The following is a 16,998-nucleotide window of genomic DNA, read 5'->3' on the forward strand; positions in this document are numbered from 1 at the left end:
AGCAGCCCAGTTAACTTTGTTAATTGCCCCCAGTCACAGAGTTGTGAATGGCAAAGTCTGGATTTGAACCCAGTTTTGTCTGACTTCAAAGCTTGTGCTTTTTCCTGCTACTGCTTTTAAAAAAACAACAACTGTAAAACAGACTGGAGGGAAGGATGAGTCCAGATAGAGGTGCCCTCCTCTCTCAGATGGGCAGGCATTGGTTGGGAGGGACTTCCTCTCTGGCTTTGCTCACCACTGGTCCCACTGCTCCTGTTTTTCTATTCTGCTGTCTCAACCCAGCCCCTAGAGGTTCTGTGGGTGCCTGGCAGCTGATGGAGCAGAAAGGAACTTGGATCGCTCACCCCTGGGCCTCCTTTTCCCAGGGGCCAGGATGCCTTTGTAAATCTGGTTGTCTGGAAAGAAGCCCTCTCCTGCCCTCACTGCAAGGCTGGGCTGGGCTGCTGCCCCTGGGAGACAACACTCATCATCTCTGCTCCTCCCTTCCCCTGCCTGCTGTCTCCCTGGAGGGCCCTGGGATTTTCCCTAGGCCCTGATCCAAATGGAAGAGGAAGTATTGTGGCAGCTGAGGGCAGAGCCCAGCCCCACCCGGGGTGGCTGCTCTTCCTTGGCAGGCAACTGCTGGGGGGAGAGCCAGTCCCAAGGCCCTGTCTCCCCGCCGACGCCTCCATTCCAGACTGGGATGGTCAGTGATGACCGGGGCGTCTAGGGGGTGTGTGTGCAGTGGAAGGGTGGGAATGCTGGGCAAGTCTGACGTTAACAGTAATTAGCTGACGACCTTGAATCTTAGACCATCGTGGGTCCCTCTGAGTTTCAGTTTCCTTGTCTGTGACGCATGGAAACTAGATGACTTTTAAGGCTAAGGCCAACTTCTAAGACCCTTTGGACTCTGACGTCCAGAACTTCAAAAGCCTCCCTCAGGCTGACCTGCTGTGATGCTGTGATGGTACCATCAGAAATGAGAGCCCTTGTGCATTGAGGCCAGTCACATTCGGGCATCAAACCAGGTCTTTGAACCGCAGCACATGGAATCTTCCAAAGAATTCTAGACACAAGTTAGAACAAGAAGACTTGGGGAAAGTAGAGCTTTAGGTTCACATGACTCCAACAAGTGGAAGCCAGGAGTCCAGATCTGCTTCATCCTAAAGCCTGTTCCCGCATCCATGCTTTATCCATCCTGCCCCCACCACCCCTTTTCCCCCAGGGAGGAGGCTCCATGAACCTCCATGATGGCATCACCTCGGGGCTTCTGAGGCCTCAGAGACCAGCAAGAATTTTCTCTGCTCAAACCAAGCAGAAGGGCAGGTAACCCAGGAAGACGGCAGGGTCTCAAGCTGACACCCTCCCTCAGAGAGGCGTTCAGGAGCCCCTGCCGGTGTAGACCCAGCGCAAGGACGATGGGGGTGCTGGTGGCTGCGAGGGTCCGCCGTTTCTCCGCTCCAGTCCCCCTCCTCCTCACACGTGCTTTCCCATGGTTCTGGGAACACTGTCTCCATGCCTCTGCCGGCAAAGCTCAGCCTGAGGGAAGGGAAGTGATTTAAAGGTGAACTCACCTGGAGATCGAATCTTAGTTTCAGACCAGTGGACACAGCTTTGACACGACAAGCAAGTGTTCCCACTCCCTGGTGTTCTGCTTGGAGAGAGAGGATCCAAATTAAGTCTGCCTTTTCCCGGGAGTCTTGCTTTAATGAGTCTGAAAGAGGGGAATTACTTAACGAGCACTCTGCCTAAGCACTAGCCATCTGATTTTCCCCTGCCTGGGTCAGTCCTCCAGTCCCGCTCCCAGAGAGCATGCTCACTTCTTGGCATCCTGCCGCCGCAAAGTGACACAGAGGGCACCTGTGTTTATGGAGTGGCCTGCTGGGGCCACGAGGTGTCTCAAGGTGTGGATATCAGATGCACTGGTAGATACAAGTTCATTTAATTCTCATAGTGAAAGTGAAAGTTGCTCAGTCGTGTCCGATTCTTTGCAACCCCATGGACTATACAGTCCATGGAATTCTCCAGGCCAGCATACTGGAGTGGGTAGCCTTTCCCTTCTTCAGGGAGTCTTCCCAACCCAGGGATCGAACCCAGGTCTACTGCATTGCAGGTGGATTCTTTGCCAACCAACTGAGCTATGAAGGAAGCCCTTAATCCTCATAAGGCAATGTTGAAAGTGAAAGTGTTAGTCATTCAGTCGTATCCGACTCTTTGAGACCCCGTGGACTATAGCCCACCAGACTCCTCTGTCCATGGAATTCTCCAGGCATGAATACTGGAATGGGTTGCCATTCTGTTTTCCAGGGGATCCTCCTGACCCAGGGATCAAACCCAGGTCTCCTGCATTGCAGACAGATTCTTACTAACTGAGCCACCAGGGAAGCCCAATGTTAGCTGTGTGTGTGTGTGTGTGGTTGTTTTTGTTTTTTTTCTTGTTTTTTAACAGCAGGAACAACACAGGGAGCCCAGCCGAGCTCCTCTGTGATGATCTAGAGGTGTGGGATCGGGGGAGGGGAGGGAGACTCAGTAGGGAGGGGAATGTACGTGCAATCAGGCTGATTTGCATTGTTGAACAGCAGAAACTGGCTTCCCAGGGGGCGCTGGTGGTAAAGAACTGGCCTGCCCATGCAGGAGAAGACATAAGAGATATGGGTTCGATCCCTGGGTGGGGAAAATCCCCTGGAGGAGGGTATGGCAACCCACTCCAGTATTCTGGCCTGGAGAATCCCATGGACAGAGGAGCCTGGCGGGCTACAGTCCATGAGGTCACAAGGAGTCAGACACGACTGAAGAGCCTTAACACACACACATGCAGCAGAAACTAACTCAACATTGTAAAGCAATCTTCCCCCAGTTAAAAAATAAAAAAGAGGGATAAAAATAAACTGAAGCCTAGAGCAGTGAAGGTGCTTGGAGAGGAAGGAACTGAGATTCCACCTGGTGGACCCCCCCTTTCCAGTGCAGAGCTCAGGGCCATGCAGAGCGGGTGGGTGCAGCAGAGCTGTCCCAGACGAGGTGAGATTTAAGTTAGGTTTGAAAGAGGCTGAGGAACTTCCAGATACGGAGGTGAGCTCCTGGAGCACAGGCAGATGGTTTGTGCTGAGGTGGAGAAGCAAGGGTGGGGAGGCAACCAGCTCTGCCAGGAAATGTCTTCACTGAGCACATTTGATTTTATGCCCCAAGTTTTGTTCACAGGGAGAAAGGGTTATTTTAGGAACACTCCTGCTCTCTCTAGAAAAGTCCACTTGGAGGTGTCCTCTTGTGTTACTTCATGCTTGCTACGTAAGGGGGCCATGAATGGTTTCTTGCAAAAATTTAGTCCAGAGAAATATTTCTCCCCATACGAAAGACTGAGAAATTTTTATTTCTTTGGGAGGTCAGACCCACATGGCCTCTTAGAGTTCCCAGTTTGCCTTGAGTTCCTTGAGAGCCAAAGTGCAAGCCCGTTTGTTTTGGGCAGGTGTATCATATAGGAAGTGCTTTGTATCTAAACTGGGCTCTGGAGTGAGACTGCCTAGTCAGAGTCCAGCTCTGCCATTTCCCGGTTGTGCAACTTCGGGCGAGTTATTGATCGTCCCTGTGCCTCGGTTTCCTCATCTGTAAAATGGTACCATAATAGCACTTACACCAGAGAGTTTATGTGAGCATTCAATTAGCTGGTGCACATAAGACTTGAAAACGTAAAATCGCACCTCTCCTGACTTTCCCTCTGCTTTCCTTCTGCATCGTTCTCCTCAGCACTTACTGCTGAATTCTACTCATTTTGCTTTTTATTTGTCCCCTCCCACTAGTAAGTCACACAAAGGCAGGGCATTCTCAGAGCCTGGAATGATCCCTGGCATACTCTAAGGTGTTCAGTAGCCAAGTATGAAATGAATGAATGACTCCAAAGTGCTTAGCAATGTCTGGCACGTAGGAAGTGCTCAGTAAATAGTGCTCACTTCATATCTCTCTTCAAATCAATCCACCTTCAGTCCATCAGCAGACCATGTCAGCTGTATCTTCAAAATATGTTCAGGATTTGATACTTCTCCCTGGCTCCCCTGGAAACATCCCAGTCCCCCCCCGCCCCCCGCCCCGCTCGCGGAGGCCTGCAGGAGTGGGCTAACCCAACTCCTGGGCTCCACTCCTGCCATCCGACAGTCAGGGCCCGCTAACCCCACTCTGGAGCTGCAATGACCCTCTTAAAACATAGAGGATCCCTGTCCCTCCTCTGCTCAGAGTCTCCCAATGTTTCCCCATCCCACTCAGAATCAAAATCAAGGTCTTTTCATAAATGTAAGTCTCCACATCCTCTCAAGCTTGTCATCCTCCTGAACCCCCCCACCCCCAACTTTCCCCTCGTCCACATGGGCTGTTGCTCAGGTCCTCTCACAGCCTTTGTGACTGCCGGAACGTTCTTTCATAGGGCTCCCTCTGACACATCATGCAGATGTCACCGGATCTGTCACCTCCTCAGGGAGGCCTTCTTGGATTTTCTTGTCGAAAGGGTCTCACATACTCCCAGCCCCTTGACTCTCGAGTCCCTGACCTGGGCATTTAGCACAGATTTGGGGGCCGCTGTCTCTCTCCCACAGGGACTGCGGCTGTCTTGTCCACTGGTGCCTTGAAGTGTGTGGTCTAGTCCAGTGGGTGTCGCTTCGGCCCCTGGGGAGCTGAGAGGGCAGCGAGCTGGAGGCCGCAGCAAGGATCCTGACGCCTTTCCTCCCTGTGCCCGGCCAGGTCCTGCAGATCTGCCCCAAGGACATGAGAGCGGACATCTGCGTGCACCTGAACCGCAAGGTGTTCAAGGAGCACCCGGCCTTCCGGCTGGCCAGTGACGGCTGCCTGCGGGCGCTGGCCATGGAGTTCCAGACGGTGCACTGCGCCCCCGGGGACCTCATCTACCACGCGGGGGAGAGCGTCGACAGCCTGTGCTTCGTGGTCTCGGGCTCCCTGGAGGTGATCCAGGATGACGAGGTGGTGGCCATTCTAGGTAGGTACCGCCTTTGCTGGGTGGAGGCCTCCTGGTGGTGCCTGGCTTGACTTTGCTGCCACCTTCAACCAGAGATGGCTTCACAGGGCTGGCCCAGTGGTCAGCATCCAGGCATCTATCCAACAAACACATGTCTGAATGCCTGTCTTGTGTCAGGCAATGTTTGAAGCACTCGAGATCCTTCAGTGACAAAAAGGGATTTTTTTGTCCTCTAGGAGCTCTGCTGGGGGAGGTGAACAATAAGCAGACATTTGAATATAGTGGCAGGGACACCTGCCCAGGATTCAGGTATTGGGGGGTGGCTTCCTGGAAGAAATGACACCTAAGTTGAAACCTAAAAATTGAGCATGAGTTAGCACAGAAAAGAGAAGGGACACAGGAGTATTCTAAGCAGAGGGGAAGGCATGTGTGAAATCACTGCAGAGAGAGAGAGCAAGCACAATTCATTTGTACAACTGTCAGCACTCAGGATGGCTTGGAACACACACAGCAAGGAGGGGCATGGTGAGAGGTGAGGTCAGGAAGGGAGCTGAGCTCTAGGCAGACTGTGTCAGGCTCTGGAAGCCAGATTAAGGACTGGGATGTTATACTGAGGAGCTGTGAAGGGCTTCAAGCGAGGAAGAGGCATGATCAGATCTGCACTTTAGAAAGATGACTGTAGTTGCTGAGTTAATTGAAGAGGGAAGGCGGGGGTAGAGAGATGAGACTGGAGACTTGTTATCTAGGGGCAAACTGGTGGTGTTCTGGACTGTTTCTTGTGCTGGGTAGCTGCAGAGGAGCAAATGGGGCTGACATGTTTAAGACATAGAATCAACAGCACCTGATGATGGATTGGCTGTGGGCAGAAGGAAGTCAATGAATGAGGACTGCAGGATCTGTTGGGGAGCTGGTGTGCCATGCACTGTGATAGGGAGTGGGGGGTGGGTGGAGCAGGAACATGGGGGAACGTGTGGGTATTTGGTACTTGAGCATCCATGGCCTTGGAAAGACTCATCCAGTTGCCAGTGGCAGCTGCAGAACACCTCTTTAGTGGGGGCATGTTTACCTCACCGAGGGGGCAAGCCATCATAATAATACCCATCATTTATGGTCATCTCTTCTGCACCAGGCATCTCACATACATATTCTCAGTTCATCCCTACAGTAACCCTATAAAGTGATTTTATTATCACCATTGTGTAGGTGAGACAGTGAAAGCTCAGAGAGGTTAGGGAATTTCCTAGGACCTCAGGGTTGATGAGGTCCATGGAGTCAGCATCTTGGAGTGCCTCAGACTCCAGAACCTCGGCTCTGATCCATTGAGCAATACTGCAGTCCTAATGATAACATGTGTAGTTTGCTGGCTCATTCAGTTTGCCAGACACTGCTACACGTTGTGGACTTCTTCTTCTTCTTCTTTTTTTTTTTTTTTTTAATCTTTGGAGGTACTTTCTTAGGAAACTGAGACAGGGAGAGATTGTTACACTGAATTAGAATTAAGATTCAAACTAAGTATCCAGACATAGATAGTACTTTTTTCAAAGCCTGAACTTTGTTTCTGCTTGGTTTGGGAGTATGTGATATGCAGCCTCTTTTCTCCCCTGGCTCTGAGCCAACTTGCCCTGAAAGTGATACATTCCACTCAGGGAGAATCCCAGGGTCGGGGGAGCCTGGTGGGCTGCCGTCTATGGGGTCGCACAGAGTCAGACACCACTGAAGCGACACAGCAGCAGCAGCAGCAGGGTAACCCAAAGATGCTCAGTATTCCTTCAGCACACGCTGGCAGATGGTGGGAGGGAGACTGAGACAGAGATTCAGCAGGGGATGGAGGCTGAAACTTCGTTCAAGTAAGTTTTGGATTGCTAACACCCACTGAACTCCACAGAGTTGCTCTGTCCCTTACCTTCCTCATCCACAGAGATGTCAGATTTGATTGTGCATAACGGACAGCACACACAAAGGGTTAAACCATTGCTTTAGTATCGCTGCAGGGAAGACATTTATCTCTACCTGTAATACTAATCAGTGTCCCCAGTAAAGAGGACTTTCCTTCGGTGAAAAATCTGTGGATGTTTGACTGGCTAAGAAGGGTAACTAGTCACTAGTGGGCTCTCTCTTGAATTTGAATTTGAGTTGATCATTTGCTGTAGGGTGTCTTTCATCCATTTCCCTCCCTGGTAACTTCCCATATGCCTTTCCAAGGAGTGTAGCCTCAGACCAGTACACTCTCCTTATATACTCATACTCAGGGCTTCCTTATCAACCCCCACCTGCACCCAGAGCTAAACCGCTGCACTACTAGGGGTTGGATTTGGCCACCTAGGCATGGAGGTAGGAAGAGCTGCAAAAGGTGAGGAAGGCAAATGATTACTTCCCACCTCCGTCTCATTTCCCCTCAGCCTGGGCCTCTTGTGGGGAAGCAACCAGAGCTTGGTCTTCCCAGATGGCACAGGGGTAAAGAATCTACCTGCCAATGTAGGAGACATGAGAGACATGGATTCAGTCCCCGGGTTGGGAAGATCCCCTGGAGTGGGAAATGGCAACCTGCCCCAGTATTCTTGCCAGAAGAATCCCATGGACAGAGGAGCCCCGTGGGCTACAGTCCATGAGGCTGCAAAAAGTCGGACACAGCTGAGCATACACACACAACCAGATCTTGGTTCATTGTGGACTTCCTTGGTCAACCGACTGCTTCTCCAAGGCCAGCCCTCTGCCTTGGGCCCTCCTGGGCATCCTGCCAGCTCCAGCTAGCAATGTGGATAGGACCTCTGAAATGGCTCAGCAGCTTCAGATTCAACATGGTTGTTGCCCTCAGGCTATCCAGATTGGAAAAAGCAGGTATCTTCAGGAGCTAGACTGAGTCCAAAGAGTAGGTCCTAGTTTGACCTCCTAAAGAATCGTGGACATTTGAAGAAGCTCTTATTCTATAAAAGGATGGCACAAGTCCTTTGGATGAACTCAACCTCTGGGCCGAGAGATACGAGAGCCCAAGCAGTTTTCTCCTTGGAAACTTCAGAGTTTTGTTGTTGTTGTTGTTTTTCTCAAATTAGAATATCTTATGCTCTATGGACAGAAATCAGTTTATTCTTGTGAAGAGGATTCGGCATCCAGTAGGTATTAGAACTAGAGCTTTATGGTCCTTTGATGCCTTTCACTTCAGTCCACCTGAAATTTACTGAGTCAGCTGTCACAGAGGTGGGGATGAAGCAGTGGAACAGATGTGAGTCCAGCCTTCAAGGAGCTGCTGCATGTTGTGGAGATGGATATTATTAAAAAGACACCAGTCATACGGCTTGATAACAGTTACCATAGAGAGAATACAGGTGCTTCTTGGAGGTTATGGGACATGTGACTATTGAGAAAGTACTGTGTAACCAGTGCGCCAATGAGAATAGCCAAGGAATCCTTAGTTATCATAAAGCAGGAGGCTTTCAGAAAAAACCCAGAACTCATCCATCTCATTCCTTTGGTCTCTGGCCTCTTGTTATCAGTTCTTTCATTTACACTCTGCTAATTTGCTTCCTCCTTCCAGTTCTGATATTCCACCCCCATTCTCTGTTTAATTTTAGCACAGACTCCAAGAACAAGGAAAAGGGTCAGGATTCAACTGAATGTGTTTAGTATGTGTTAAAAATAAAACCCTCTCTAATAGAAGTTTTCTAGAAGAGTATTTTTCAAGCTTTCTTGATTGCAACTCAATGTATATTGTATTGTGAACTGATATACCCATGTGCACATACACAATTATACATAAACCCAGTACTTAATCCTGCTATGTGAAATGCAACCTCATATTTTCTACTAGATTCTATTCTCTTTCTTTTAGGAAGAAATTGACGGTCATGACCCACTCAATTGCTGTCTTGACCTGCTCTCAGCCTGCAGTTTAAAAACATGGTCCTACGGGCATAGACCGCATCTCTCTCAGATTGAAAACCATGCTATTCCCCAAGGACAGAGAATATACTAGATGATCTCTTGTGTTCTCCTTTCCCTGTGAGGTTCTCTGCCTGATTTTCGAGATGATATCCTCCTAATCTCCTTTTGGAATTCTCTTAGAAATCACTTCATGGCTTCTCCAAATTTAGTTTCTTGGCTCTTTGAAATAAATTCAAGTCTTTAGCCTGTGTGTTTTATTCATTAGATTTTTAAAGTAATCTTCTTTTAAGTTTTTCTTAGATCCCAGAGTAAAAAGTACTCATGTCGTCCCTGCCCAAGTGGCACTCTTAGCATCTGCAAGTAAGTTGTCATCTCAGTTCTGTGTTACTTGACCAGCATAAGGGAGTGATGTGCTTTCATCAAGGGCTAAGCTTGAGTGTGATCCATCTCTGTTTCCATCTTATATGTGAAATATTTAAATGTTTCTGTTTCACTGTGATTTAGCATCTCTGTAGTAACTTTTATGGGGTTTGCATTTTAGTACTTAATTTATATTTTAGTCATGGATCATCTCACGTCTTCCCTTTTTGTTGTGTTTTGGTTCCTCGTATTGGGCAAGACACACATCTAGGTTGCCAGGCTACACTGAGTAGTGGAAAGAGCCCTGGACGTGGAACTGGAGATTTCCCTGTAGCCCTAGTCCTTCACCAACTCCCTGCAGGAGCTGCCACCAAGTGGCTGAGTCTCCAGGCCTCCTGTGGTCTGCTGAGTCCATCACTTTGCATCAACTGCATGTTTACCCCTGTGTCACCTGTGAGCTGAGTCCTTTGGTTTTAGATGTCTGGCGTGGCCCGGCACATGGAAGGCACTGGGGGGCCGTTTGCTGAACTGAGCTGAGCTGAATTGACAGGCAGGACTATGAAGGGCCCTATGGTTCAGCATAAGGATCTGGACTTCATCTTGGAGGGATAAGGGGCCCATAGAGTGTTTTAAACATGGGAGAGATGTGAAGATTTGGTTTCCACAAGTACAGAGACATGGAGGCCAGTCAGGAGGCTCAGGTGAGAAATCATGAGGACCTGAGTAAGGTGATGGAAAGGAGATGGGGAAGAAGTGCCAGAAAGAACAGGATGGGGAGGACCTCCAGGAGGTGGGAGGTGAGGAGAGAGAATAGTTTCCAGCAGCAACTGGACAAGCAATAGAGTTAGAGGGGCCGAGGGAGGAAAGATGATGCGCTCATTCTGTTGCGTCCAACGTCTTTTTGGAATGGATCTAGATGTGGCTCTCAACTAGAGCAGGCACTTCTGACTTGTGGACGGGCCAGAGTCTGCCTAAGGAAGGGAGCAGCCAGGGGGAGGTTGATGGGCAGGCCCTGGCACAAGTAGTCTGGGTAAACCTTCTCCTTGCAGTTCTGTCATTATTGAACTAGGATTGACATGGAGATTCTCCTTAAATGTATGCATAAAGTTGTAATTGCTTGTTCACAGGTGAAATCTTTTTTTTTTTTTTTTCCTTTTTCTTAATAAAATACTCCCTTCTCACAGTTCCCAATTTGGAAAGTACTTTCATCTTTGCTTAGAGGGTTAGTTTCTTTGGGTCCGTTAACCTGGATGGACATTAATGTAATATGTATTTATTTAGCAGCTATCACAGCCTAACTTGGTGTTCGTCTCTTTGGGATGGGTGGGGGGGTGGGTAGAGAAAAGTCCTTATCATGGATGAATGTTCTATCCCCTTTGGGAAGAAAAACGCATGATTAGTGACAAGTGACACAGTACTTCTTTTTCTAGATGTCCTCGTGTGAACAGGCAAATGTTTGTGGAAGAGATAGAAACTGACCTGAGCTTAGAAGGATCCTCAAGAGTCTCTAGGGTCATTAGAGGTAGGAACCCTGTGGGATATTCAGGGACCAGCGTGAGTAGATAGAGAAGACATCCCGTGCAGGGCAGTGGTTCTCTGCTTTAGTGAGCGAACGTCTCAGTTGGAAAGCTTGATCATAATGCAGATCCCCGGGCCCTCCCTGCAGATTCTGATGCTGTAGCTCCAGGGTGGAGCCTTGGCATCTGTATTGTTAACAAGCACCCCCTCCCCGCCCCACTTCCATGGAGTGGTGGACAGAGGACTGTACTTGAGAAACTGCTGTAGGCAGTCACTACTTGATATTCTTTCTTTGTGGAATGGGCTGAAGAAATGAACATGGGGAAGATGGTAAGGCAGAGAAGCACCAGAGAGGGGATCTTACATTGCAGTAGCTGAAACCACCTGAAATTGCTGATTTTCAACTGTTTCTGACCTGCCAAAATGATGGTGTAAGCTTACTCATGATCTGTGTACAAGGAGGTGAAGGCTGAGCCTAGGGTGGTGGCTTTGTGAAGGTGGAGCCGGGATTTGGACTTGTGAGGTAGGGTATCACAGATGGAGAGAACCGTGTGAGAGGCCGGGGAATGGAAAGTGTAGGGTGATCTGTAGCCAGGAGACCAGCACTTGCCCTGGTCCTGAAAGGCAGCAGAGGAATGTGGGCTGGAGAGGCGGGTGTGGGCTAGCCTGCTGGTGGTTCTCAATGTGAGTCTGAGGGACTAGGCAGTGGGAAACCGCCAAGGGATGGGTAGAGTGCAATACCATTAAAGCTGTGATTTGCAAAAATTAATGAATTTGACATAGAGACAAGGAGGTTATTCAGTGACTTACGTACAGCTTATAGTATGGATGAAAGGTGTTAAGGTGTGGGCAGGAGAAACTGAGACAGGATTTGGGCTGCCGAATAAAACATGGACATCCAGTTAAATTTGAATTTCATGTAAACAAAGAATAGTTTTTAGCTTAAATATTTCCTAAATATTGAGTGGGCCATATATATATATATATGTGTGTGTGTGTGTGTGTGTGTATATATATATATATATATATATATATTTGCTAAAAATGTATCCATTTATCTGAAATTCAGATTTAACTGGGTATCCTGTATTTGCTGAATTTGGCATGCAAGGGGCAGGTGGCTGAGACCTTCTGGGAGGAGAGTCTGAAGGACTGTAAATGAGAGGATGTGGGGAGGTGAGAGAGGTGACTGATGTCCAGGTGGGTGGGGAGATGCAGGCACCAGCAACAGACGTAGGCAATCAGGAGGAAGTGGTGGTGAGAGGGAAAGTGATGAGCTTGGTTTTGACTTGTTGCATTTAAAGGGCAGTTGGGTATCCAAGTGGAGTGTTGCCCAGCTATTCAGAAAGGCATGTCTGGAACTGGGAAAAGAATCCTGGGCTCAAGACAGATTTAGGATTCAGAGGAAGGAATAGGAAGTCAAGGGGGAAATAGGTGAAGAGGGAATATATGGATGCTTATCTGAATGACCAAGTATTTCAAAGCATTTTAAAAGAAATGAGACTGTAGTCATTCAAAATGCTCACAGGGAATTTTAAATGATATTAGAAGCTCCTATGATAAGTAAAGTAATAAAATACACTTTTTAAATGTAATGTGACCTCAGCTATGTGGGAAGAAACATTCATAGATAAAAGTCCACCAACAGCTTCATCAGCATGTTATAGTTGATGACTTTGGTTTTGAGGTGCCAGGGGATTTCATTTTCTTTTTTATATTTGTCTTTCAAGCCTTCTTTAAAAGAATGTATGCTACTTTCAAAATCAGGAAAATTTTTTAAAAAATTTTTAAGTAGATCTTGAGAAAGCATAGCTCCAAGTTTCACATATCCTTTTGGTTATTAGGATGCAATCTGAAAAAACATTTTATTTTTCAAAAGAAATCTTGACAGCATTTCTTTTGTTATCTCCTGATCCAATCAGAAAAAAATAGCATTAATCTTAGTAGGTCCTCCCAACCCCTCCTTCAAACAGTTCTTGGAAAAGAGAATGACTAGACAATGAAGGTAGACAGGCTTATCTAACAAAAGTTGAAAAAGCAGCAATAACTTTGTGTAAATCCTAGTTATGTTAGAGAAGCTAAATCCTTTAGAGACATTTCCCAAGGTCCTTCTGAGGGGTTGAGGGGAGACCCCCCCCCCACTTCCTGCACCATCGTCTCTGTAATGGTCCTCCACGTCCCCCCGGGAACTTGCTGAGTGGCTGCGTGACCGCTGCTGCTGTGAACCGTATAATAACACCTCGTACTCCTGCTCAGCACAGAGGGAGGAAGCTTTGTTTAAGTGTCTCTCTAAACACTTCAACCAACATTAATATGCATATAGCTGTTCCATCAGCCGAATCAATTATATTAAATCCGCACTCCTAGCCAGGAGCCGTAGCGTGAACAGAACTTCAGAAATGCAGAACCATTTGTATCTGGTAATGCATGCATTGAGTGAGGATGGGGAGGACGACCAGGTTCTTGCTCCTAATGCTGTTTTTGCTTAAGCAGTTTAGAAGATTGGTTTGTAGTCCCTGTAGTCCCAGTGAAGACACTGATAGTCAGGAGAGTTAATAGAGCTTTCTAAAGGAAATTCTCGTAACTGCAGAGCCCAGACAGAGAGGACTGCTTAAAAAAAATTATGGTAAATCAAGGGCAGTTATTATGATGATGATATAAGAAGTTTATTGGAATGCAAAATGTTTCAAATATAATGTTAACTGGGTGGGGGAGGGGCAGAAAAACAGAATATATACGTATATATGCACTAACCTTAACTTACATAAAAATGCATATGAGTGGAAGAAAGATGGAACATGTACCAAAATGTCTACTGAAGCTTTCTGCATGCTTGTCTGTTGGCCAGAAGCATAGTGAAAGTGAAGTTGCTCAGTCGTGTCTGACTCTTTGCAACCCCATGGACTGGCCAAAAGCACAGAGCCCATATTTTCTATTTTTCAATATATTTCAGTTATTTTCTACAATACATACATATTGTATAAACAAAAGGAGGAAAATCAAGTCAATTTTGAATTGTTATCTATAGCAATCTTAGAAAATCATCACCTGTTTTCAGTGGAAGATTTGTGATCTGTTGACTTAGTGGAGAGACATTCGGCTAATTTAATTTTATCTAATTGCAGTTGTGAAGAGCAGAAGGAGAAGAGTCGTGATGTTTCCCAGCCATTGGTTTAATGTGACCGTTTATGTGTGGTGCCCCCTTCAGAGAGCGATGCCAATGTTGTTTGCGAGAACTAAGTAGAGTCTCCACCAGGAAGGCTGGTGACCCATATTTGGATGAGATTTTAATTCCTTTAAGGAGAGCAGTTGTATCATAGGGTAATTTCTAACATCCATCATTTTTAGTTCTTCTTTTTAGATCTGTCCATAAATTTTCAGCTCAGCATTAAGCTGGATCAGAGTGAATTATGGGTGTGTTTCTGAGCAGGTCAGCAAATTCCTTCTAGAGTCAGGCTGACAATGTAGCCACCTGAGGACGCTTGGACCAGGGACCAGTCCTGTCCTCAAAGTCATCCATCCCAGGGCATTTCAGATCAGTCTTTCAGATCCTGGCCCACTGTATATCATTCCACTCAGACCCGTTTTTTCATATATTGATTTGTTCATTCCATAAACAGGCCAGCTTTAGTGCTTAAGTCTCACCAGGAAAACAGACAAGTGAATATGCAGTTTCACTTCTGTTATTTAGTAGAATGCCAAGAGTTATAATAGGACAGAGAACAGGATGCTGTGGGAGCTTATAAGACAGGCATCTAGTTCAGCCCAGGCAGGAGAAATCAAGGAAGGCTTCCTGATAGAGGTGGCATCTGAACTGAGACTTCCATGATAAACTGAATTCCACTAGGTGCAGCGGAGAAGTGGGTAGGGGACTAGGAGAGGAGATTTAAAAGAGAGTATTCCCTGGCAGAAGGGCAGCATCCACAGAAGGGCAACAGAATCACATCTGTGTTTAGAAAGATCATCCTGACTGCTATGAAAAGAAAGGAAAGCAGGCAAGGAGACTGCTGAGGAGGATGCTGAGAGATAAGAGAGGCCTGAACTGACTTCACAGGATGGAGAAAAGTAAACAGATCCAAGAGATACATGATAGATTAAAATGATCAGAGCTTGGTCATTTATTAAATATGGAGACAAGCAAGAGGGTGGAGTCTGGAATGACTTGGACTACTTTCACAGGGAGGGGGACACTGGAGGATGCGCAGGTTTTTCTGGGGGCAGGACCGGTTCCAGTTTTGAGTCTGTGGGTTTGAGCTAATTTCAAGTGTCCGACGGGAGATGCTGGACTCAGAAGAGACATCAAAACTTGAGGTATAAACTTGGGGATCATTGTGATCCTGATGGCAACTGAAGCCAGAGGAGAGGCTGAGAAAACTTGGAGAGAGAGAGGAAGATAAGAAGCAACAAGGTCTCAAGCAGAGCCCCAAAGGACACCATTTAATGTGGGTCACAGGTAGGAGTCTGAAATGGACCACCTGCAGAGGGTGAGCGACCAGGGGAGTGGGATGTCGCCGAAGCCAAGGAGGGGCAGAAAAGGGCATCTTCAAGTGCTTCAGAACCACATTTCCGTTGTCTAGCAGATGCCGTGGATGATAAAGACGCACCAATATTCTATGGCCCACTGAGGAACAAGGCTGCCAGTTAAACCGTAACAGATCATTGATTGTGAAATGTGTTCTGATTTCAGAGATAAAGCATGCCAAACAACTTAAATATATCTTAGAATCAAAGAGCTTTAACATGTTGAGGACTGAAAAATATCTTTTAGGCTGTTATCAGGAGAAGTTATTGACTACTGTGAGTAGTGTTGAGTGTAAGGTCAGAAGCAAGATTAGAGGAGCTTGAGAAATGAAGAGAGGTGGGTGTTTGTTCAGGGGTGGTTCATAATTTGTATCCATCTCTCCTGGAGTTCTGAACCAAGAGAGAGACAATAAGTAAGATGGGTACCAGCCAAAATATCACCTTTCACTTTTGTAATAAAGCTGGTGTTGGAGAATATGCATTATATTTGCATCCAAGAAGGTTTCCCAATATGAAGCCCAGGATTAGACCCACCCTTGTGTTGCTGACCAGCACAAGCCTACACTTGTGAGGCTCTGTCCTGTAGCTCTGTTCTGGTGGTGGAAGGGACCACCAGAGACGAGAGAGAATAAGCTTCCAGCAGGCAGATCCTGAGGACAGAGAAGGGGCTGGCCGGCACACGTGCAGGGTTTCCTCCCAAACTCATCAATCAGATGAGGGCACGACAGAGGCCAGGAGTGTGGTGCCCCTGGAGCTGCCTTCCAGGCTGAAACCATCAGGAATAGGGACAAATCATTCCCCTTCAACAGTGAGAACCTGGAGACAGTGTAGATAACACCACCAAGAAACTGAGTCATTACAGAAAGCAGAGCAGAGCCCAAACCAACTCTCTTCATTCCCAACCATCCAGTTTCTCCCCCTGCTGTTTGAGGGGATTACCCATCTCTTTCATGTGTCTAAATTCTCTCGCCTCTCTGTCGAAAGCTGGCTCCTTTCTCTTCTTCTCCGTGAAATCTCAGCAGTTCTGCCTGGATGTGTTGTTGTTCCGTCACTCATTCATGTCCAGCTCTTTGTGACCCCATGAACTGCAGCATGCCAGGCTTCCCTGTCCTTCACTGTCTCCTGGAGTTTGCTCAAATTCATGTCTGTTGAGTTGGTGATGCCATCCAACCATCTCGTCCTCTGTCACCCCCTTCTCCTCCTGTCCTCAATCTTTCCCAGCATCAGGGTATTTTCCAATGAGTTGGCTCTTCCCAAAGTATTGAAGTTTCAGCTTCAGCATCAGTCCTTCCAGTGAATATCTGGGTTGATTTCCTAGAGCAGCCTCTCACATATCTTGGTTTTACATTTTTGTTTGTTTCAACTTCATCATTTCACACATGTAAGTTTTGTCTCCTTACATTGTAAGCCCCTTGAACGTAGAGATAATGTCCTGTCATTTTGTTTTATCTCCCTTAATTCCTGGAACACTGTCTGATCCATAATAGGTTGGGCCAAATTGTTGAACTGGATTGAACTGTGTGCAAAAGGGTAGTGAGACGTAACCCCACATTTGGGAACTCCCAATCTAGTAACTGCCTGGGAGGGTCAGAGACAGTTCACACTGCACCTGGTATATGATGTTACGGATTCTCACGTGGTTTTCATTAACCAAATATATGGCTGAACTATACCAGTGTCCCATCTCTAGTAGGGAGATGGTTTGCAGAGAACAGTTGTTCTCCTTTGTACCAAGCTCCAAAGAAAACAAGTATTTCTTGAACATCTCTCAGCTCTCCTACAAA

The 16,998-nt window shown here is 47.1% G+C and overlaps 1 protein-coding gene across 2 annotated transcripts in view; it reads left to right on the top strand.

The window, feature by feature from the left end:
• Positions 1 to 16,998, top strand: part of KCNH1 (potassium voltage-gated channel subfamily H member 1) — a 404,874-nt gene that overhangs the window by 284,550 nt on the left and 103,326 nt on the right. For both annotated transcript variants that reach the window (XM_061161024.1, XM_061161025.1), the window contains exon 9: positions 4,705 to 4,957. In XM_061161024.1, coding sequence (XP_061017007.1) covers positions 4,705 to 4,957 — 253 coding nt within the window. The remainder of the gene's footprint in view (positions 1 to 4,704; positions 4,958 to 16,998) is intronic.

The sequence above is a fragment of the Dama dama genome, chromosome 14 (assembly GCF_033118175.1).
Source record: "Dama dama isolate Ldn47 chromosome 14, ASM3311817v1, whole genome shotgun sequence".
Taxonomy (NCBI): domain Eukaryota; kingdom Metazoa; phylum Chordata; class Mammalia; order Artiodactyla; family Cervidae; genus Dama; species Dama dama.